The following is a 23,978-nucleotide window of genomic DNA, read 5'->3' on the forward strand; positions in this document are numbered from 1 at the left end:
CTGTAATTTTCAGTACTTCTAACATGTATCTTCTCCATAACTCTTTAGGTGCTGTATAAGGAAGCTTTGGGAAGTTAATGCACCTTAGGTTTTTTGCACGTAGTTGATTATCTAAATTTTCAACTTCAGAATGTAGGATTTGATGTTCTTTTATTAACTCCTGTTGAACATTCATACTGCTCTGAATTTTAACCTCAACAGAGTGTAGGTGTTGTTTGTTATCTGCTAATCCTAATTCAACTTCCTCCAAACGGTTATCCAGATGTTGCACTGCATTAGTAATATTAGTCATTTGAGTGGTTATATTTGTATTTAAAATTTGAATTGCCTCCCAGATCGACTCGAGTGAAAAGGCTTGGGGCCTTACCAGCTTGTAATAGGTAACAGGTAACTGTTCAAGGAGGTCTTTCTTTCGCTGCTGCCTTTCCTCTCCTGCTGTAACTTCTCCTGGTTCCCGATCAGACTGAACTTGTGCCAAGGCTCCTTCTCGCACCAGTACTGGCTCTGGAGGGGAATCCCACGGTGCACCAACTTCTAGTGCCTCCGTTTCTCCTCTCTGTTGGTGGGCGCATCTCAGCCTCCTAAGGGGTTGAGTTGTGCTAAAGATGGAAGATAGGGGGATTTCCTGTTATGGCGCCGAGCTGAATGGAGGCTGGGAGTGCTGGGACTCCCCCTCCCGCACAACGGTGATTAATGCCCTAAACAGCTTCAGCTCCTCTCCTATTATATGTGAATCTTACCATTAAGGGCTCGGTTTCAGTCTGCTGCTGCTCCCATGGAGCGGCGGTCAGGCTATGAGCAGCAAGGAGTGTTCGCAGTATGAGAGAAAAACGAGCCAGCGATTTCAAGATGGCTGCCGCGACTCAGCACACTAAAGCCTTGGCGGCGATTTCGGAGGAGGTCTTATTGCAGATCTCAAATAGTGTTTCGGCAGCCCTGGATGAATGGCTGATAAAAATTCAAGCTTCTGTGGACGATATAAAAGGAAGCATGGAAGTGCAGTCTAAGTGGATGGACATAGCGGAGCAGCGCATCTCCGACCAAGAGGACAGGCTGGTGGATGCTGAGCGCCATATCGTGGATTTGAAAGCACAAAATCTGGCCCTGACTGACCTGCTGGAGGATCAAGGAAACCGTAACCGGCGGAATAATGTTAAGGGAAGAGGAGCTCTGTGATTTCCTGGATAAATGGCTTCCAGATTGAGTGGGCCTGGTGTTTGAGAGAGATCGTCTCTGCTGTGAGCGGATTCATTATATGGGCCCAACACGTGCCTCGGACAACAAACCTAGGTCGGTTATGGCGCGCATCCTTAATTAGTCCCATAAGGATAGATTGCTACGCGCAGTCTGACAACATCCTGCTCTTGAATTTATGGGACACAAAACCTTGCACGTCAATGATTATTCTGTCCGTGTTGCTGCGCAGAGGAAGGAGATGTTGCCGGCCTGTTCGGAGTTACAGCAACGGGGAATCCGTTCTGCCTTATTGTTCCCTGCTAAGCTGCGTGGTCATCATGATAATAAAGTTTTGTTCTTTAATACTAAGGAAAAAGCCTTGGCATTCCTGAACACACTACCTCCGAGATCAGTGGATTGAAAGAGTGATCTGGCAGGCAATGTTTTTGTCTTGGTTATGGTTGCAGCTTTCCTGACTGGGTTTTGCTATTCTGCTCCCTATGGTTTTTGTTTTCCTTATATTTTGATAAGGAAAGGCCCACATGGAGAGGAGGCACTGGTGTTTGTCATACTTTTATTTTCTTTTATCAACATTGCTACGGTGGTCCCCCGAGGCTTGCTGCAGGACTCTTTGACAGCACAGTTTTGCCGATCTTTTTCTTATCGTGCCTTATGTGGTTAACATGCTTGTTTGTACCCAACCCTTTTTTCTGGGATTAATATCGTTGCCTAGTTTTTATCCCTGTTAACCTACTGAGTATTCACTTTTTAGGTCCTTCATAGCGGTGGCGCTGTTACTCCACCTTTCTATTGAGTTGCATATCACTGTATTTTTTGGAGGGAGGGAGGAGGTTCCACGAGATGTCCCTTGGCTGCAGGGTTATTTCTCGCAGGGGAACGCTGAGTCTCTTCGGGTGTTAGGAGTGGTTGTGGTAGTCTGATATACTTTGTGTGAATGGTTGGTATGTTTGTGGATGCATGTGGATGAATGGGAGGAGGGGAGGGCTAGGGGTAATATGGGGGGGGGGGGGTTCGTTTCTCTTTTCTTATATTTTGGGGATTAGCCACTGGAGTATTGTGGAGACATGGTTGACCTGGGGGCTTAGGCTGGGAGGCCTCGAGGTCATACTGTTGTTCTATTTGCTTGGCCCCAAGTGGGTCATATCTAGTTTTTCCTGCTCCGCTATGGCAAAGGTTAAAGTTACTTTGTTGAATGTAACGGGGATCCATTCTCCGATTAAACATTAAAAGTTATTGTCTATGTTTCAATGCTTACACTCTTAGGTAGTGTTTTTGCAAGAGACCCATCTGTCAGATTAAGAACATAAAAAGTTAAAACGTGAATGGGTGGGGCAATATGTTTACTCTTCTTTATACTACCAGGAGGAGGGGGTGGCAATACTTTTCCATAAACATTTACCTTTTCAGGTTGAGCGCCAGTTACAGGATACACTTTGCCACCAGAAGATTGCTTTCTGTAATATTTATGCCCCTAACACTTATTCTCATGCATTTTTTCTTTTGTTAGTGGGCCACCTCCATACTTTCTCTGACTACAAAATAGTGGTTGGGGGTGATTTCAATGTTGTAGCAGACAGGACAATTGATTGTCAACCTGCAGAGGCTGCTGATAAGTACTCGGAGGGATTGGGGGTGAATTGTCTTTGCAAGGAGTTGGGGCTTCTTGATGCTTGGCGGGTCCTACATCCAGGGGAGCAGGATTTCACTTTTTATTCTCATCTGCATAAATTCTACTCCTGCTTGGATTACTTGTTAATTTCCAATGGTCTTTTTCCAGGGGTGAGGGATGCTACTATTGGCACTATTTCTAATCACGCCCCGGTGTCTGTGGGAGTGGAGCTTGGGCAGTCTCCGCGCCTCTCTTTTTCCTGGCCGATGAGTCTTGAGCTCTACTTGGATAAAGGGTTCCATGTTTATCTCAAGAAGTGTTGGGAGGACTACTTGCTTTTTTAACAATACATCTGATACTGCGTCCTTGTTGCTTTGGGAAGTGGGTAAAGCGGTCCTGCTGGGCCATATAATTGTGTATGTGGCCAAAAATAACCGAAAGCGAAATGCAGATATTCTAGCTTTAATCAAAGCACTGAAAGCAGTGCAATTTAGCGCAAATTGCGATAAACTGCCTATTACCATAAAACACGCCCCTTTTCCTATTGCATGCGATATTTAGTGCATTTTGATAATCCAGGCCTTGGTTTGGGATATGTGCATGGATGCAAAATCGGTGTGAGTGTGTTGGTTTGTTTGTAGCCCTACTGCGGTAGGATCCCAAAAGGGTAGAGGGAAGGAGATGTACTCTGTATAGCTTACATTTATGGCCTGAGGGTCTGTGGCCCCATGGGTTTTGTTGTATGCATCCGGTACTGATGCTAAGAATTTAATTTTGCATTTTGATGGTATGCTGTATGTTTTACTTTTGTATTGTTCTTTTCTTCTTGGACCGTTTGTGATCAGCTGTTTAGGTTTCTATACCTCCTTCTCTCTATTCATGTTAATAAAAATTATTTTGACAAAAAAAAAAAGATGGAAGGTTGGATCAGACTTTAGCTCCTGATGAGCTATTTCCAACAAAAATGTCTAAATTTACTCTTAGTAGAGCTTGCTCTATAACAGAAACAGAATTAAGTGTTAAAAAAAAATTCAAGAAAAGGAGAAGCAATTTTTGGGATCAAAAAGTCAACATTTTTCTTGATGTTTCTAGGGTCACTCAGACCCGCAGAAGTAAATATTTGTGCATGCAGCAGGGTGTGTGAGCCTTAAGAGAACAATTTTAATTAAAATATACTGTTGAACATAAAATTGTCTACAAGGCAGAGTTGTCCATGGGGGGGGGGGGGGGGGGGGGGGGGGGGGAAGAGGTGGGTGAATAGGGATGACAGCCCTGGGCCTTGCACTTTGGGGGGGGGGGGGGGGGGATGCTGCTGTGGTAGCCCCATCCCCTATCAAGGGTGGAGCCATGCATTTCAACATTCCAGGGCCTCATGCCCTCCCTTGGTGAGCCCTGCTGTAAGGGGCAGTCTTATATTTTTTTTTATTCAGATCAACTGAATACCTTTCATGAAACTCAGATTTTGTTGAACTCTGTATCCCATCACTGGAGATTATTGTTTTTATATACAAATTTCTAAGAAGTGTATGAACATTAGGCATTTAAGCAGGTGTTTATTATAGTGCTTTACAAATGCATAAACACAAAAATAATTATTCATCTACCACTAATATTTAATCTTTTTAGTAAGAACTGATGATTGTAGTTATTTTTTTCTGTCCTTGGATCTTTCAATAATTAGTTTGGGAGACTTAACTTGATGGGAGAATAACTTGTTTCTTTTCTTCAGTGATTTGATAATATGTAATGGTGGATTGAATAATATTATTTCTTCTATTTGTCTAAGATATGTGATTACTCTTTATATAAATCTGTCTATATGTTTTCTTTTTAAAGCTCATAGCATATTGTAGGGGATTCATGTGAATAATTCTAGAATTCTATGCCTAAAAAACAAAAGCCATACTTTTTCAAACATTTGCAAAACCAGTTTTGCATAAATTGGAGCTTAAAGAATGACAAGGCACAATGCCTTTTTCTGAGAGTATAATCCTGACTGAAAATAATATTTATGGTGTACTTAAATTTAGCTTGAATGAAACTAGAATCACTTAGAGTTCAGTAAGACATTTGACACTGTTCCACATAAGAAACTCATATAAAAAATCTGCTGGGTCTTTAAAATAGTGAATGGAGTCAGAAGCTAGCTACATGATAGGTGACAACATAGGTGACAAGTATGAGGCTATGCCTCCCCAAAATAATTATTTAGGGACAAGGTTAAAAAAACAAACCCAAAATATTGGTCCATTAATGGAGTCCATCCTGTCATCTGCTGAAGAGAAAACCAAAGAGAGTCTACCAGCGAAGCCCATCCTACTGGCAGCCAAAAAGGAGAGTGAGGCACGGTAGCTGGCCAAACTCATCCTGCTAGTTGCCAAACGCAAGACTGAGGCAGGGTGACCAGAGGAGTTCTTCTCACTTGACATCATAGCCAGGAGACTATCTAAGATTGCATTCTCAAAACTTGCAGGCTGGTAGTTCTGATCTCATAATGCATGAGATTAGTACAGCTATCCCATGAGTTTTGAAAAGACTAGCACAGTGCCAGCAGGGTTAGATGATCTTTGGCTGCCAAACTTCAGTATCTTCTTTGGCAGATGCCCCAGGCCAGAGGCCTCTTCCTGCTTTTAGTAATTTATTTATTTATTTAGCACTTCTATATACCGATTTTCCAGTAAACAGAATTACTAATCAAGTCGGTTTACATTCTAAACAATAACCAATACAAGAGGATGTCTTACAATAAACAGGTAGATTGAACTTGGATAAAAATAATTGGGGTTAACAACATAAAGTAAAAGATATGGGGCCTAATGTAGGCTGGAGTTAAGAACGGGTGTTCTTAACTCCAACTCAACTCAATCCAACTCAACTCAACTCAAGTCTAAAGGAAGCTGCAAGAGCTGCTCCTAGGTTGGTGAAAGGCTTTGTTTTATAATAAGCATTAAAACTGAGCTGGCCTGTGTTCACAGGCCCCATCTTCTGGATAGCTTGGATAGGGTGGGGCCATTACAGGCCCTATGAGCATAGGCCAGCTCAGTTCCTGCACTCATTCCAATGCAGGCCTGCTGCCACTGCAAGCCCCATGATCTGCCCTCCACAATGCTTCTTCAGTAAAGGTAATCTAGAGGTGTACAGCCTGGAGGAATAGTGAAGGTCCATGTAGAGGTAAGGGGGCCAGTGTGATGAATGGCTGCTCGAGGGGAAGATTGGGAGATGTCTATGGTGGGAGTGATAGAAGGAATGAATGTGAATATTCAGGGGAGAGGAAAAGGAGAAAGGAGTGAATGCATAGTCAACGGGGGAGAGGAAGGATTGAATGAAGGTTTTGTGTAGAATGGACTCTTTTTAGGTGGATGGAATTAATGGGAGTCCATGCAAGGAAGTGAATGGAGGTTAGAGGAGATGAGGGAGTGAGTAGAGATCTGGGGCAGGCAATTAGAGGGACTGAGTTGGGGTAAGGGAGGAAGTGAATTCAATCTGGTTTCCACCCTTTCTGTTTTGATGGGCATTACTAAAGTTTCCAGTGACATCTTCATGGCTAAGGACAAGAATCGCTACTCAGTCCTCCTTGACCAATCCTCTCTTTTGACACTTGTACTTACCATCTGCTCCTTGGTATTCCATCCTTGTTTGGATTCTGAGACTAACCTGTCTTGGTTCTCCTCTTATTTCTCCCATCACACCTTTAGTGTATCTTTTGACAGATCCTCCACCTCCACTACACTATTATCAGTTGTGTGTCCAAGGTTCTATTCCAGGCTCTGTTCTGGGCTCTAATCTCTTCCCATGGGGCAGATTTTCAAAGGGTTACGTGCGTATATTACACGCGTATCCCCGAAAACCTGCTCCTGTGCGCGCCGAGCCTATTTTGCATAGGCTTGGCGACGCACGCAAGCCCCGGACGCGCACATGTCCCGGGGCTCGAAAAAAGGGGCGGGGGCGTGGCCAGAGGTCTCTGAAGGCCCGCTAGGCCGGGGGATCGTGCGCCGACACGTGCAACCTACACCTGCCCAAAGGCAGGCGCAACTTAAATAATAAAGGTGGGGGGGGGGGAAAGGAAAGTTCCCTCCGAGGCCGCTCCAATTTCGGAGTGGCCTCGGAGGGAACGGGGAAAGCCATCGGGGCTCCCCTAGGGCTCGGCGCATGCAAGGTGCAAAAGTGTGCACCCCTTGTGCGCGCTGACACCGGATTTTATAACATGCGCGCGGCTGAGTGCACATGTTATAAAATCGGGCGTAGATTTGTGCGCGCCGGGTTGCCCGCACAAATCTACGCCCGCACATAGGTTAGAAAATCTGGCCCATAGTGTATAGTACCATCTTTATGCCAATAACTCCCAGATCTACCTCTTTGCTTTAGAACTGTCACCTGGAATCCAGTCCCAGATCTCCTCTTGTTTGTCCAACATAGTTGTCGGGATGTCCCACCACCACCTTAAACTTAACATGGCCAAGACTGAACTTACTATCTTTCCTCCACAACTCAAGTTCTCCTTCCACGTTTTTCTATCTAAGAGGATAATACCGTTAACCTTGCCATTCACTCTGTTTACAACTTTTTGGTAGTCTTCAATTCCTCTCTCTCCTCTGCGCGTATTCAAAACATAGCTAAAACAATTTTATTTCTATCTGATCACACTTCCAAATCCCTTATCCATGCTCTCATCTCCTTCCACCTGGACTACTGTAACCTCCTTCTCCATACAAGTCTCCCAATGAACCATCTTTCTTTGCTGCAGTATATTTAAAATTCAGCTGCACAACTTATCTTCCTCCAGTATCTATACAACCATGTTAATACACTTCTCTCAGCACTACATTGGCTCCGCATGTGCTTCTGCATTCAGTTCAAACTTCATCTTACCTACAAGTTCATTTATTCTGCAGCTCCATGCTACCTCACCTCTCTTACCTCCCCTTACGTTTCTCCCTATTATCTCTGTTAACTGGGCAAACCATTCTTACCTATTCCATTCTTGTCCATTGCTGTTTCCAGACTCTATGCTTTCTGTCTTGTGGCACCATATATCTGGTAGAGCCTGAGTTGGTATATTTTGCTCCCTTTCTGGCCATATTCAAGTTCCACCTTAGAAACACCTTTTTGAAATTGCTTTTAAACCTGTTCCAGATGATCTTAGCCCTCTCATGCTAAACATCTTTACTGTAGTAGGTTAAATGATTATTAGAAATGTACTTATCTTTAATGTCTGTAAAGGAGGAACTGTCTTTTATGTGTATCTGCATATGAGGCAATCATATTTTGGTGGAAAGGAAGGTCTAGAATAAAGAGTCATGACAGGAAGGAAGAGGAGAGTGAAAAAAAAAACCCCACACTAAACTTGCAAAACCATGATCCATCACTAGAATTATCATGGAAACTTGCCTGGTGTAGATTCTCAGAAAGGTAAACACATATACGATAACAGGCTAAATGTGGTAAGAGGAACACAATCACAACAATGCAACAGTACCTTCCACTAGAAGCTCAACATGGAAGAAAACTTACACTTACATTTTCCTTTGAAAATTACCCTGTAACCTACTATTGTACTAATTTTCAAAAGCCAATTTTCCTGTGTTAAGTGCACCTAACATGGGTAAAATCTATTGACAATTTAATAGCATATACAGTAGCAATTTTCAAAGGCTTTGCATGCTACTTCCCAAGGTAGTATCAATATGTAGAAACATAATGATTTGCAGAGAATGTGAGTGCTTAAAGAGGTGTGTTAAAGAGACACGGCCCTTAAAACGTGCATGCCACCTACTAAATATTCCCCTGTGCTAAGTGGCCCAAAAGGAGCTCCTTCCAGATACTGTGTTCTTCAATGCTCCCCATCTCTTAAAGCAGCCCCTGATGCAAGACAAGCCCCCCTCTCCTTGAAGCAACCGCATCCACCCCTGCCCAAAACACCCTTCTACTTCATCAGGATTGCAAGGCCAGCAGGAGGCGGAAGTCAGCCTATTTATGGCTGCCTCACCAGTTTGCTTCAAAATGGTGGCCTTGTTGTCTCGCACTGTGAATTGTTAAATATATAACGTCTCACAGAATGCTCTAAAGCTAGTAACATAATAACACAATATATTATAGCAGATGAAGACCAAGTGGCCCACCCAGCCTGTCTATTTATTTCCATCTCTATTTGTTATTTTTTTTTTAAAGTAAACATTTCATATTTCTATGTCCTTACCGTTCATAATGTCTGCGTGTGCATGTAGCAGCACTTGTGCTCCCAGGGTTACCACCTAATTCATCATAAATATTTTTCCATTGTCGACGGGCAGTTATCTGTAAAAATGAAAGAGGAACATTCAGTTTTGCATCATAATGCCACTGACGCTGAATGAATGCAGTACAACAGAACACATGTGATAAGGGGAGAGCATTAAAAAGAAATCATGCACACCACCATCACATACAAGGTTTTCTTTTTATGCATTAAGACTTTCTGCAATGCATAATGTAAAAGAAATGTTAATAGTACATTAATTTTACTTCTGTTTCAAGCAGGTGGTTTTCAAATATTATAAGCATCTGTAGTTATCTTCTTGTCTTACCATGTGGTAAGAAAGAATATCAAACAACAAACATTTATGTGTCACACAAATATCTGGCAAAAGTGCACCCAAAACACTGCTACACTGACACAAAGAGAGGTTGTCTATCCTATTATAGCCATGTGCTTTCTGGAAGACAGCACCATTTAACTTACAATGAACATTTTCAGACTTAATCTAACACACTAGCATAACCAGAGAGGACCATTTTGTTTACCAATGATGCCATTCATAGCCATATAGTACATGCAACTTCAGGACAAATCTGTTTAAATAGTTACATTCTACTTTCTTTTATAACTGTGCCTATCTGCAATGTTTACCAGTCAATAGACGGTAAAGCAAAATATTGAAATTTCAATGGGCTTATACGAAAGTGAGACACAATGAGTCATTTATGACATCACTAACAAGCAAAATGGCTCTCACCAAGTTTGCTGGCTTGTATATTAAAATGTTACATAAATTCTTGAAAGTAAGAAATATGTCTATTTGATTGCACAGCTATGTTGTCATTTTCTTTCCACATATTTACAGTCTGTGTTGAACAAGGTTCTTTATATACTCTTCCCTTTAGAGAAAAGGAAAGAAAGCATTTTAAGGATAATAAGTTCAGAGTTTCCTGCTATTTTGTGACCTCCAACCAAAACGATAAAACATCCTGAACAGCTGATTTATATGAAATGTTCAGCTGAGAGCCTGACACAAAGCCATATACAGAGTAATTTTAAAAGCCATTTCTTAGAATAAAATAGTGCTTTACCTATGGAACCAGGCTGTTAGAAACTTGCCAGCCCTATAGGTGGGTACAAATATGTGCTTATGGCCTCTATGCATGCACTTTTACCCACAGTAGGGGAAGGGATTTCTGGGGATGGGTTGGGCAGGGTTTGCAACTATGTGCACACATTTGAATTTTTCAAGAGTATGTACATAATTTGTGTAGGTATTTTACATCACAAAAACTATCAGGTGCAAATGCGTGCAGGTATATTTTCTTGGGCAATTTTCAAAGAGCATGCTTTCGCTTTGAAAATGAGTGCAAAGTCCGCAGGGAAAATGTACCTGGCGACTTTTATTGTGTGGTGTCATAAAATTACCACCCTGAAAGAACATGCCATACTGGGTCAGACCAAGGGTCCATCAAGCCCAGCATCCTGTTTCCAACAGTGTCCAATCCAGGCCATAAGAACCTGGCAAGTACCCAAAAACTAAGCCTATTCCACGCTATTGTTGCTAGTAATAGCAGTGGCTGTTTTCTAAGTCAACTTAATTAATAGCAGGTAATGGATTTCTCCTCCAAGAACTTATCCAATCCTTTTTTAAACACAGCTACACTAACTGCACTAACCGCATCCTCTGGCAACAAATTCCAGAGTTTAATTGTGCGTTGAGTGAAAAAGAACTTTCTCCGATTAGTGCTACTTGCTAACTTCATGGAGTGCCCCCTAGTCTTTCTATTATCCAAAAGAGTAAACAACAGATTCACATCTACCCGTTCTAGACGTCTCATGATTTTAAACACCTCTATCATATCATATCCTCTATCATATCCCCCCTCAGCTGTCTCTTCTCCAAGCTGAAAAGTCCTAACCTCTTTAGTGTTTCCTCATAGGGGAGTTGTTCCATCCCCTTTATCATTTTGGTTGCCCTTCTCTGATCCTTCTCCATCGCAACTATATCTTTTTTGAGATGCGGTGACCAGAATTGTACACAGTATTCAAGGTGCGGTCTCACCGTGGAGCGATACAGAGGCATTATGATATTTTCCATTTTATTCACCATTCCCTTTCTAATAATTCCCAATATTCTGTTTGCTTTTTTGACTGCTGCAGCACACTGAACTGACGATTTCAATGTGTTATCCACTATGAGACTGTAAGCTAATTTTCAAAGGGAAACTGCCCATGGAAATTAGGGCTGGTGGAAGAAAGCAAGTACTTTTTACTTTGAAGCAGCTGCAAACTGCAAAGTATTTGCGAGAAAGTACACACGGGGGTTTCCAAATGAAATCCATGTGTGTACTTTCCCTCCCCAACTTAACCCCACTCGTTTTTCTGGTGGGTTAAAAAGCACATGCACTTTTACCCGCAATAAAAAGTCAATTTCCATTTTATGCAGATAAGTGTCCTTTTTTGCTAAGTTCAAGTTTTGAAAATTACTCTCAAACAGGCAGATACAGAAAGAAGCGCAAGAGAGCGGGCGAGCACCCACTCAGGCCACTCTTCTGGGCACGCGATTTAATTAAAAAAAAAAAAAATTCAAATTAGGGCCCGCAGTAAAAAGAGGCGCTAGAGACACTAGCGTGTCCCTAGCGCTTCCTTTTTGACAGAAGCGGCAGCTGTCAGCGGGTTTGACAGCTGATGCTCAATTTTTCCGGCATCAGTTCTCGAGCCCGCTGACAGCCACGGGTTCGGAAAACGTATGGCGGCATAATTGAGCGTCCGTCTTCTGACCCGCAGGCCACGGGCACATTTTTTTTATTTTTTTTTTATTTTTGGGGCCTCCGACTTAATATCGCCATGATATTAAGTCGGAGGGTGTACAGAAAAGCAGTTTTTTTCTGCTTTTCTGTACACTTTCCCGGTGCTGCAGAAATGAATGCCTGCCTTTGGGCAAGCGTTAACTTTTGAAAGTAAAATGTGCGGCTTTGCTGCACATTTTGCTTTCTGTATCGCTCGGGAATGTCTAATAGGCCCATCAACGTGCATTTGTATGTTGCGGGTGCTATTAGTTTCGGGGGCGTTGGCCGCGCATTTTTGATGCGCTATTACCCCTTACTGTATAAGGGGTAAAGCTAGCATGTCGAAAGCACGCGTCTCGGCCCGATAGTTTTCCTAAGCAGATAGCCATATGACGGCAGAAGAAGACCAACCAACCCAACCAGTCTTCCCAGGTATTTCTACCCAAACTTCTAAAGATATATCTCAGCTGCTAGCCGTACAGTATGACTGTCTGCAAGTTATTTCTCCTTATCCAGAACAGTTTTTATCATTTTCGTCTTAGGGACCTCACCAGATGAACAAACATACACAATCATATCCTTAAAGGTGAATTTTCAAAGAGTAGTGCATGTGAAAATCGGCACATACCCATGTAGATAGCATATACTAGTATACATGCTATTTTATATACCTCAAAATGCACATGTACGTAAGGGTACGCGAGTAAATTTCCCCATGTTAAAAAAAGAGTGGGCCAGAGGTATTCTGGGGCAGGGGAGCAACATTTACATGAGTATGTTGTTATTTTATAAGCAATTTACACATGTACATTTGGCAGCTTACTCACGTATATTTATACCTTATCTGGAGTAAGTGATCGTAAACATCTTAAAAGCGACATACTAACTGGGTGGGGTCATCTGGATGAAAGGGGGGGGGGGGGGGGGAGTTCAGGCTGAATATCCAGGAGGGTTTCGATAACCTGCAGATGGACTTGGCAAAACTGGTAGACTAATTGGTAAAACTGATCGACACACGTAAAAGCTGATTTACGAGGAGTAACTGCATGTAAATTATGCAACTAAAAGCTCCATGTGTATATTTTTAAACTCAGATGTAAAAATATGCAAGTACAGCAGTTGTGTGCTACTTATCTGATAAATTCAGATTTATCTGGCTAAATCTTGAAACCAGCACTTATCCAGACAAGTTCCGACTTATCCATCTAAGTAGCAGCAAAATCGCTACTTTTCCAGATACATCTTAAAATGGTACTTACACGGCTAAGTAGCACTTTTTAGACTTATCTGACTTGGCCATATTTGTATGGCTTTAAGATTTATCCGGCTAACTAGCTGCTACTTATCTAGCTAAATTCTGATTTATCCGGCTAAGTGCAATATGTATTCATGCTTTTTTTTCTATATTCACACATGTTGCAGGGTGCCTTTACGTATATTTTATATCATATATATGATGGTTATAAAATACAGGAGCAGATTTTTGCATGTCCATATACACACATATATGAGCACATGTACAGATGCTTGAAAGTTATCCTCTGTTTATATCTAGCACCACTCCCTTCCCAAGCCAAAAAACATAACCTTGAAATAATATATAATCACCAATAGTAGGGTGGCTGTTGCCCAAGTTTCCAGCTTCCTCGGTTCCCAGACACATCTGGCTAAATAAGTGCCAAGGGGCGTAGGGTGACTGCTGAAGTTGGAAAATTTGCTGCTGCTCTGTGCCCTAGAACACAGTACACCCTCCTACATTACCCTGGGAGCACAACTTTCTTTGATGCAAAGAGCCTATCAAATTTATGCTCACAGCAACCCAAACCTTAGAGGGAAAATTAGCCAATACCTTAAAATAAACACCTAATCTATTAACAGCAGTTACAATAAAATATGTGAATGAAAAAATATTTTCTGCAAGAACATTCAAAACTGCTTTCAGTATGCAAGTGAAATTAATAAAGAGCAAACTTCTGTTTAAAATAGAAATTAGGAAGAGATGACCATAATGCCGTAAAAACCAGTGATAAGTACCATCATTTTCAAAACAAGAATAAAAGTTACACAAGAACTGGACCTTTAAAATACAGACAGACCTTCACCTAATACAGAATAGAAATGTGGCAACAAAAAACTGAACTGGAAACCACAAGCCCAACTGTGTTATGCATTACAATAATGGAAAACCAGAAACATCATCCTCTCAAAACATCAAGCAATAAAATCAAGAGATATAAAACATTATTCATATTAAAACCATGCTAATAAAAAGATTAAATGTCAAAACAGCTGACAAACATCCAAATAAGAACTTGCTTAAAATTTGTTCTCATATATTTCCCAGAACACCAATAAAATATTTCAGAACATCTGATGAATAAAACATCCAATAATTAATGTTTTAACATTTAAAAAAAATTTTTAAAAATAGAAACATCAAATTACACCCAATAATTAAAAATAATAAGAATTATTAAAAACTCCTGCTTTCCATACCTGGGATCTCTTGATTTCCGATCACCCTCAGATTATCACGCACTCACACACACAGACTAACATTCATTCTTTCAGACACTCTCTCTCTCATATACATGCCAATGCTTTCACACACACTCCCTCTCTCTCACACACACACACACACACACACACACACACACACACAGACTCTCTCTTCCTCATACACATGCCTGTGAGAGCCCATCAGTCTCCTCTTCACGTCAGGCCATGGTGGGATGGGGGTCCACCACAGCTCCACCGGCCTACTCTTTGTTTCGGACCGTGGTGGGATGGGGGCCGCGATGGTCTCTCAGGGCTGCTCTTCATTTCCGGCCATGGTGGGATGGGATCTACGACAGCCCTGCTGGCCTCCACTTCTGGCCATGGCAGGACGGGGTCCGCCATGGCCCAGCTAGGCTTCCTGCACTGGAGGGAGGTATGCGCCACATGAAAAGTTGTATACAAGTACACATGTGCAGCTTAGAGTTGCACACGTTGCGAGCTCAGAACTTTCCCCGCACACATGTGCAGCTTAGAGGGAACATTAGTGGTGGTGGTCAGCAGCACTGTTGCTCTGGGCGGAGAGCCAAGGAAGACGTGACAGCTTCCCAAATTGGTGGTGCATGGCACACCCCATTTTAAAGTTAGTGGTGCCCGTGCACCACAGTGCACTATTGACGCTACACCCATGTGAGTGCTTGAATTTTCACTAGGACTTTCAGTTATTACTATACTTGCAGTCTGTCTGACCAACCCAACTGCTAGTTTAATATTATCACTGCAGCCTGCCAGACAGACCCGGCTGCATAGTTGCTTGCATTTTACCTAGGACGTCTAAAATTTCATTTTACCAATTTGCCATTCATTCTGGCAGCCCTAATGCTCATCATTGAATCATTTTAGGGAACTTCGGGCTGAATTTTCAAAGTGCTTTTTGTGCATAAATGACGGTTAAATATAGCCTGGGGCTTGGTGTGTATAGAAGTATGCAGGTGATTTTATGCAAACTGGGGCGAGGTGTTCTGGACGGCAGAGCTGGAACTTTTGCATAGACCTCTTGATTTAAAAAATACCTTCAGAGCAGAAATAGGCAGTTTTGGTTTTTATAAATAAATAACCTTTGTGCATCCATTTATGCACACAAATGCTGTACGGCAGATAGGTTTGAAATTTGGGATCCCTGCACATAAGTTAACCTGCACAAGTCATGCCTTCTGTAAAGGAGGTGTAACTTTGCCTGCATTACTCCTGTGCATGTACCAGGCCAATTACCCATGACTTTTTAAAGTCCCTTTGAAAATCTGAGGTAAAGTCTGCATGTAAAAAGGTACCCATAGACTTTACCTGACCATTTAGAGTCATAACATTTCCTTCTTTAAATACATCACTCTCGCTTCACTTTTTAGCAACTAAGGGGCGGATTTTAAAAGGCCTGCGCGCGCCGGCGCGCCTATTTTGCATAGACCGCCGGTGCACGTAAAGCCCCGGGACGCGCGCGCAAGTCCCGGGGCTTTCGAAAAGGGGCGGGAGGGGGCGTGACCGGGGGCGTTCCCGAAATGACGCAGCGTTTCGGGGGCATGCCGCCGGCCCGGGTCGTGGTCGAGGCCTCTGGACCAGCCCCCGGGACCGGAGGATGGAGCGGGGCTGCCGGCTGGCACGCGCAAAGTTACGCCTGCTGAAAGCAGGCGTAACTTTGCCAACAAAGGTAGGGGGAGGGTGAAAGAAAGTTCCCTCCAAGGCCGCTCCGAAATCGGAGCGGCCTCGGAGGGAACAGGCAGCGCGCGCTGGGCTTGGCACGTGCAGGTTGCACAAATGTGCACCCCCTTGCGCGCGCCGACCCCGGATTTTATAAGATACGCGCGGCTACACACGTATCTTATAAAATCCAGCGTACTTTTGTTCGCGCCTGGTGCACGAACAAAAGTACGCGATCGCGTATTTTTTAAAGATCTACCCCTAAGGGTCTTCTGTGCTTATTCTAGGGCCTCTTGAAGTCTGCTTCTGTTTTTGCCTTTACCACCTGCTCTGAGAAAGCATTTCATGTATTGACTTCCCTTTCTTTGAAAAAATTATTCTGACTTTGCTCCCCAAGTCTCTCTCCTTGGAGCCTTGCATGACTCTGTTCTAGAATTTCCTTTCCACTGAGAAAGGGTGATTTCCCATGCAGCCATCTGAATGTCTCTCATATGCTTCCCCTGTCTCCCCTTTTCTCTGGGTATTGCATATTTAGATCCTTAAGTCTAATCTCACTTTTTTTTTTTCTTTACACAGATTCTGAACCATGTAGGTAGTCTTTCTCTGGACTACCTCCTGTCAGTCTTCTTTGGAAGGTATTTTTATGGTAGCCCATGGGGACCTACGTTTTTCCATCATGCTTACAGGACAAGAATCAATTCTTTTATATACAACTTGCATCAATTTAAAGAAAATAATGCTATGCCTGTCTCAGAACAGAGAGCTATGAAACTTAGGCCACATTAGATTTCACTAAACATATCCTGGCGTGATAAAACATACTTTGCTTGTGATTCTTAGGTAGCTTAAGAAAAAACACATTTAAAGACTGAGTTCATTTTATTGACCTGCTTTGTCTCAAAACAGTAAAGTTATTACATCGAGCCATTTCTTATTGCCATTTCACTTCCACTGAGAGACATCCAAGATTACTTCAAGGAAACAAATTAATTTCTCTCATCTGATTGCAACAGCAATTGCACAAGGTTTAATCTAATCGTTGTGTGCAAGGAAAACATCTCCAGCGACAACATCTTCCTGTGGTGTGTGTGTGTGTAGATTTTTTTTGTATTATAAATGTCATGTGTATGTACTGTATGGACTCATTCAGGTTCTTTTTGAAGATTTTAATCTAATCTGCTTTCTCTAGCATTCTATTGGTTCAAAGTACACCGTGTACTGTACAATTCATGATCATTAAATGTTCCCGAGAACTAAAAATAAACACTATGTCAGATACAATTAGCAGATAAAAAATGCCACAGACCCTTCTGAATTAATTCAATAGCTTCCTGTTTACTTGGTGCCAACCGTAGTCTAATAAAGCGCTTTTACACTAGCAAGTACAATGAGATAGCGCAACATACTATTATTAAATAGCCAAAACTGATTACTTTTGAAAGCCTTTAATACATTTCCCATATTAGACATGAACAGATGTCAGGTAAGCTGCCAAGTGAAATTTCTTTTTATGCAGTCTTGGCTGCTTGTACAATAATAGCCTTTTCTCAACATGGGAAAAAATTACAGACCCAACTAATTTCCTTGACAGGGAAGAGTTACATATGTTTTCCAGTTGTAGTTTTTATGACAAGTTTACAATTTTGCAAATGCTGGAACTAATTGGGACTCTCTCCAAGCTTGGTCCAATAAATCCACAATGTATACAGCAGCCATTCTAAATGGTTGTTTGCTTTCACATTTTCTCTGTTTTTGTCAAAGCAGGGGAAAGTTAGATTGCACAATTATTTCTGTTAGGTTGCTTAAACACTTACCGTTTCATATCCTCCCAGTTTTTGAGCAGCTTGAAACATAGTCCAAAGGTTAACTGTTAGAGGGACAATAAGTATTTAGATAAGCATTGCATTAACCAAGGCATTTCAAACAAAGTACACTGAACATTTTTTATGTGAAATATATACATAAAAAAAAAAAGCAATGATAGCTTTGATCTGAGGAGGTTGTGAAATAATTTTACAAACAATTGTCTTTCTTCACAGCCAGTAGGCTGGGAGCCAGAGAAGGAATTTGCTCTAATGACTATTTTTTTCCTGGCAGAATTTGATTGGTATAACAAAATCTGAAATGAGGATTATTTTGGCGGTCAAGACTTCAGATCATTAATTACCAAGTTTTCTTATAAAGGTATTTCTTATATTTTGGGACCACTATGTGCTTTTAAAAATGGAATTACGCCCCCATCCATTTCTTTTTTGCTCGTAAAATAAAATCAGATGTCACATCCAAGCACTTTTATGGTAAATAGTTAAGGAAAAAATTGTACAATTTCACAGAATGTACAAAAGCACATAAGAGGGTTCTGTTCTATTGATGAAGACTGGTTAGTTTAACAAGCACATTGGGAGGGCTTTTAGCTATGTGGATCAAACAGTGAGCATGGCCCTCAATCTGTTTTTGAAATAAAATAATTATTTTTAAGCCTCATTCACTAGAAATTATATAATAGCAATACATTATTCCACAGATGGCCATGATCAGTAAGAGATGGCTTGGAGTGGCATTATCAAAGACTGTTCACTTTTCCAGATTATCTCATCACTCTATAATATTATATAAATATCTGTTGCTTCACACTTTTTATATTCATCAAAATTATAATCTAGGAGCTAACACTTTGATCTTTGGAAAATGTATTACTTTTAGGATCTGCTGAGCCAACAAGATACACAGCTGGACCTGATTTTCAGGATTTACTTTAACCCAAATGAATGTAACAAATAATTCCAGAATTTGAGTCTGCTGCATGCTAATATGAAGCACTATTTTTCCAAATTCTTAAAAAAAAAAAAAAAAAAAAAAAAAAAAGATTTGTATGACTGGATCGCTGATTCAATGGCAGTGATGGGGTGGAGTACGTTCTAGCCCTTGCTCAACAGTGACACCCCCTGGCCACAGTCCAAGGGCACATGTGCCAATTCCAAAAGAAGTCCGCTGCCTCTGGCGGAGAATTATCACAGCCATGGCTGGGCTAGATGAAAAGTGGGAGGAAAAAACAGGAGAAAAAGCCCTGGATAGTCGTAACTGAAGGATCATGGCACCATAGCCCAAGTATATCAGGAGGAAACTGCCAAGCCAAAACATGTTTATAACTAAAACTTAGATTCAAATTTTACAATGATACTTCTCTAAATAGCAGAGTACATTTTCCTGACACTCCAAGCCTCTGATTCTAACCTTCTACAGCTAACTATTCATATTTTATTTGGTGGTAAAGACAGAGTCATCCACTAAAACTGGTCCTTTGGCACGTTTGGTTAAAACGAGCCAAATTCTGTAGGTGACAACTTAAGCCTGGAATCAACCCTTACATTTTAATTTTTCCTTTGGGCTAGTTATCAAGATTTTTTATGTTTAACCCTAAAATAAAATAGTACACTAAGCAATTGATAAGGACCACAATCAATACTTCTTGCTTTCATACTGCAGCTTTATTACAAATAGTAGAGTAAGCAGTGGCATAATATTCCAGGACCTTGTGGTTACACCCAATCTGGATAGCCCAATCACTAATTAATGCAACAGATCAGAGTGGGGAGATTATTACACTAATTACAAGGGTAATTCAATTCTGAAGAACAGAATTGTGGGGGCAAAAATGGTATAACATTAGCCTATTCTAACGTGTTTCTAACCACCTGCATTTCTGTAATATTCGTTTGTATTCAGGAGCTAGACCAGATTCTAAACTTACGGGAGACTCTGCATTCTCTCCCTATTACATCTTAATGCAAGGCGCATCGCTAAAATATGGAGGAAACTTGGACCCTTTCAGTTGAACCTGAGTTGTCCTCTTTGTTTTGAGGAATGTACATGTGAATGAAAATAATATGCAGCGTCCTTCGACACAAAAGGTTGTAAAAGCCTTCCTGAACCTTGGACTATTCTAGAGCTGTCAACAGATTTGCTCAGGCTTTGATTTAATCTGAATCAATGCATAATGCAACAAAGCTGTTCATAGTACATTAATTTTACTTCTATTTCAAGCAGGCAGTTTTCAGACAAACATTGTAATCATCTGTAGTTATACAAGTTTATCAGGGCTGCCAGAGTTCTTTTGCAATCAGTGCCAATTGCTATTAGGTATGTAAATTGGTATTTAAAATGTGCAAGTTTGACATTCTTCATGAAAATAACACATGGTTTGAATCTTGGAAGATAGACTTGGGCACATATTGCAACCCTAGATTCATCTTTATATTAATTTAGAGAAGCATTCAAGCTCCAGATACAGAAATAGCAATTTATAGCTTCTTTGCTGAACTCTGGATGAGATGTACCAGCTTTGCTATATTTATGAAGGATTAAGTTACAACTATTGCCTTCTCAAGTCTAATTGCATTCCAGACCCATAGCACCATAAATTGTAGGTTTCAAAGCCATTCAAAATATGATATTTTATAGGGATGTGCTTTCAAAAAATTTCCAGTTGTATTTTACTGTATTTTGAAAACAAAAAAAAGAGTGAATTTTCAAAGGAGTTATGCACATAAAAGTAGCATATATCAAAGTAATTTTCAAAAGCCCATTTATGCGAGTAAAGCCTTTTGAAAATTCAGCCCTATGGAGTAAATTTTCAAAGGAGATAAGCACATAAAAGTAGTAATTTTCAAAAGTCCATTTCACACTGAAAACCTTTTGAAAATTATCTCATAATAAATAAAAAAACAAATGAAATTTGATCTAGTTTCATTTCATTTTCAATAAAGCAGCAGTCACCAGCCTAAATATACACCAGCACTGTCAAAATTTAAATAATTAAGATTTTCTCCCCCTCCTCACACACACACACACACACACACACACACACACACACGCACACACACGCACCTTTCCCTATCCCATCTTGCACCTCATCCATAGTGTCTAGACAGCCAAATGGGGCAGAAGTGATCTCTAGGTGCTCCTGCCTTACTGGATTGGTATTTAAAAATGGTTACCGTTGGCCCTGAGGGTGATATTTTGTTGTACTTCTCTTTTTATTGGCTTTAGAATAAAACCTCTGTACAACAAAATGGTGCCGTTTTCAGAGCCCAGTGACATCATTTTTGGTCACATCATTTTTAAATACCAACCTGGTGGGAAAGGAGCAACTGGAGATTGTTCCTGTTGGATATTTAGACCCTAAGGGCTGGGTAAAATGAATCCAGGGGTACAGGATTGGTTTTCATTTATTTCATTTCAAATAAACAAAATGAAATAAACCACAAAACAAAAAACAAAAAAAAGAAAGAAAGAAAAATATAAGTGCACACCACTAATATTTTTGTATTTTTTTTTATGTCTGAAATGATCAATCTCTTGTCTTTCATTCATATTCTTTGGTTTATAGAATTTATGTTCCCTTCTGTGATTTTGACCTGACTTGAAATGTCTTGCTTTAAACATTTACCTATTTTAAGCAACATCTGGCCAATACTGAGCTATGTCACAATATTATCTCAGAAGAAAGACATGACAGATGCTGCAGATTCTCAAAATAGAAGACATAAGTCTCTGTTTATGTTGCTCACTTTCAGTTATAATAGATGTAAAACCCCTATAACTAGGCAGTAATACCAAAAGGATGCAAATCTCTCTCTCAAGCAATATAAATTAATCAGTCCCAAAAAAGCCTATGCAAAAACTGAATAATTACATGTAGTAAGGCATAGCCAGATCTTAGAATGATGTATGTGTGCAAAGTGATGATCTCTGCAAACAAACAATCAGAGCTATTTTAAATGTCAAGAGGTGATCAGATATTATACTTACTCTGCTTGAAGCCTAAGTATGGTATCCGCTCAATGGGTGTTTTCCGTTCTTTCATGTACTTATAAAGTGCCACCAGAAAAGCTTGCTCATCTGCTCTGCACTCTTCACCTACGGGAGGCTTTGATTTCTCTTCAGGGGTTACTTTTTTACAGTTGTTGTTACTTTTGGGTTTTGGCAGAGCTGATTTAGGCTCACACTTCACCTACAAGAACAAAAAAAAAAAGGTATCACATCAGATCTGCCAAACCTTGCCATTTATTCTTACCCAGCTAGATTACACCAAGAAGGCCTAGCTCATGAAAAGCAAATGATGTAAAAACCTGAGAAGATTTCAGGGCACTGCATAATAAAATGGTGTTTCACTTACAAGTAAAAGGATGCTGCATACTATTCAGCATCACTGATACCTGCTGAAGGAGAGGTCTGAAAATGATGATATCAGTTAAAATAGTGTCTTCTGTTCAGTAGTATGGTACACATGACTTTTATGATAGAATAATTCAAGACTGGAGGAAGTCTGCTTCCACTTTTATAATGTGTTTGCAACAAGCTGTAATTGTCATTGCTCCCTTATCAACTTATTTGCAAGTTGGTTGTTTTATCTTAAAGTAGCTGTTTCCCCATTTTGGAACTGTATCCTAGACTGGGGGTGCTACAGGTCCGAGTTCAGGTCCAGACAGGGAGGCCTCTGGTATTGTCTATCACCACCTCTGTAACAACTTCACAATTAAATTCAAAACTCTCCAGGAGGTACCTAATAGTGTAGAATAATAGCAGGGAAGCCAAAATCAAAACAATTGGAAGAAACTCAGAGGAACAAAGGGGTCTCTCCATCCCCTAGTAACACAAAAAGGGTAAAAAAATCCACTCTAGAGCCTGTAATAGGTGTTCAAATGAAATTGTCTTTACTGTAACTTAAAAAGTATAATCCAGGCCACAATACCAAACATCAAAAACAGCATCAGAAATATGATGGCAATGAATATTATTGTCAATTTTTCCATCTTAGGTGTTTGATCTCTTCTTACTTCCCTTGCACCATTATCCATGGAGAAAAAGTTCTCACCCTGTAATGTTGGGTAGTTGGAATGGGGTTCCAGCATAAAATCAATCAAAAGATAGAAAAATATCCCCAGATACAAAAAACTGCAAAGTAACAGTCTCCAAGTATAAAAACATCCAAAACTCTACTTTGGTCAAACTTCTTTCTCAACTGGGAAAAATTCTCAATAGGGGTCCGCTCCTTGAGTCTTTATCTAAAAAATATCTCAATTTCCTCTTACTCTTGCTCCTTCAGATCACTCAGGCAACAAGATCCTTGCCCCAATCCTTTGGGATATTGTGGGTACGCTCTTCCGTTCAGACTGGTCAATTTCAAAGTCCAAAAATCATATTTAGAAGTCCATCAATGTCCAAACACGAAAAGTGATGAGCAGAGGCCCATCCCAACAAGTAGTAGACAATCTTTTCTTGAGACCCTGTGAAGAATCTCAAGCTCCATTATTCTTCCTCAAGATCCTGGGGCGATCCAAACTTCTCAACAGTGACTGAAATCCTGAAGGAATTTCTTTCTCCTAAGCTGAAATCCTGTGAGTGTGTATGTGGGGGAATCTCCGACCCCTCCAGTGGCTTGCTTGAGATCCCTGGGAATGCCCAGCTGCTCTCCTCACCAACTCTTCAGCTTCCTATTCCCACTAAAGCAATGAGCATGTTCCAGGGGATTAGACACCCTAGACGCCATACCCCCAAAAAGGTGGAGTTACAGCACTGGGAGGAATTCTAAAATACTACCCTTCTTCTATCCCTAGCTAAAATAACACTGGGAAATATTAGTGATTAGCGAAGCCCGGACACATTAAGATATACAAAGTACAAAATCATGATTAATAATAATAAATGCATGGTTTTCTGAGATGATTTACATTCTCAAAACAACATTCTGGTAAACTTCCAAATATGTTCTGAACTAAAACTAATGCAAAAGAACAGGACAGATTTGTCCCTTGCTCACAGACTACTTATACTAGCAGGCAATGTATTAGGAGAGGTTTGATAGTATACACTGAAATAAATCACATGAAATTATAAACTTCTATCACTGCTTCCCAAGATGTAGCTTTTTAAATGCTTTTTCCTTCATGCT

General features: G+C 40.7%; 1 protein-coding gene across 4 annotated transcripts in view; it reads right to left on the reverse strand.

Annotated features, from left to right (window-relative positions):
- The window catches only part of ARID5B (AT-rich interaction domain 5B), a 227,565-nt gene that overhangs the window by 43,317 nt on the left and 160,270 nt on the right, over window positions 1-23,978 (reverse strand). For all 4 annotated transcript variants that reach the window (XM_029609741.1, XM_029609742.1, XM_029609744.1 and 1 more), the window contains 3 exons: window positions 21,836-22,037; window positions 17,839-17,891; window positions 9,003-9,100 (listed from right to left, as the gene is read on the reverse strand). In XM_029609741.1, coding sequence (XP_029465601.1) covers window positions 9,003-9,100; window positions 17,839-17,891; window positions 21,836-22,037 — 353 coding nt within the window. The remainder of the gene's footprint in view (window positions 1-9,002; window positions 9,101-17,838; window positions 17,892-21,835; window positions 22,038-23,978) is intronic.

The sequence above is a fragment of the Rhinatrema bivittatum genome, chromosome 7 (assembly GCF_901001135.1).
Source record: "Rhinatrema bivittatum chromosome 7, aRhiBiv1.1, whole genome shotgun sequence".
Classification (NCBI taxonomy): domain Eukaryota; kingdom Metazoa; phylum Chordata; class Amphibia; order Gymnophiona; family Rhinatrematidae; genus Rhinatrema; species Rhinatrema bivittatum.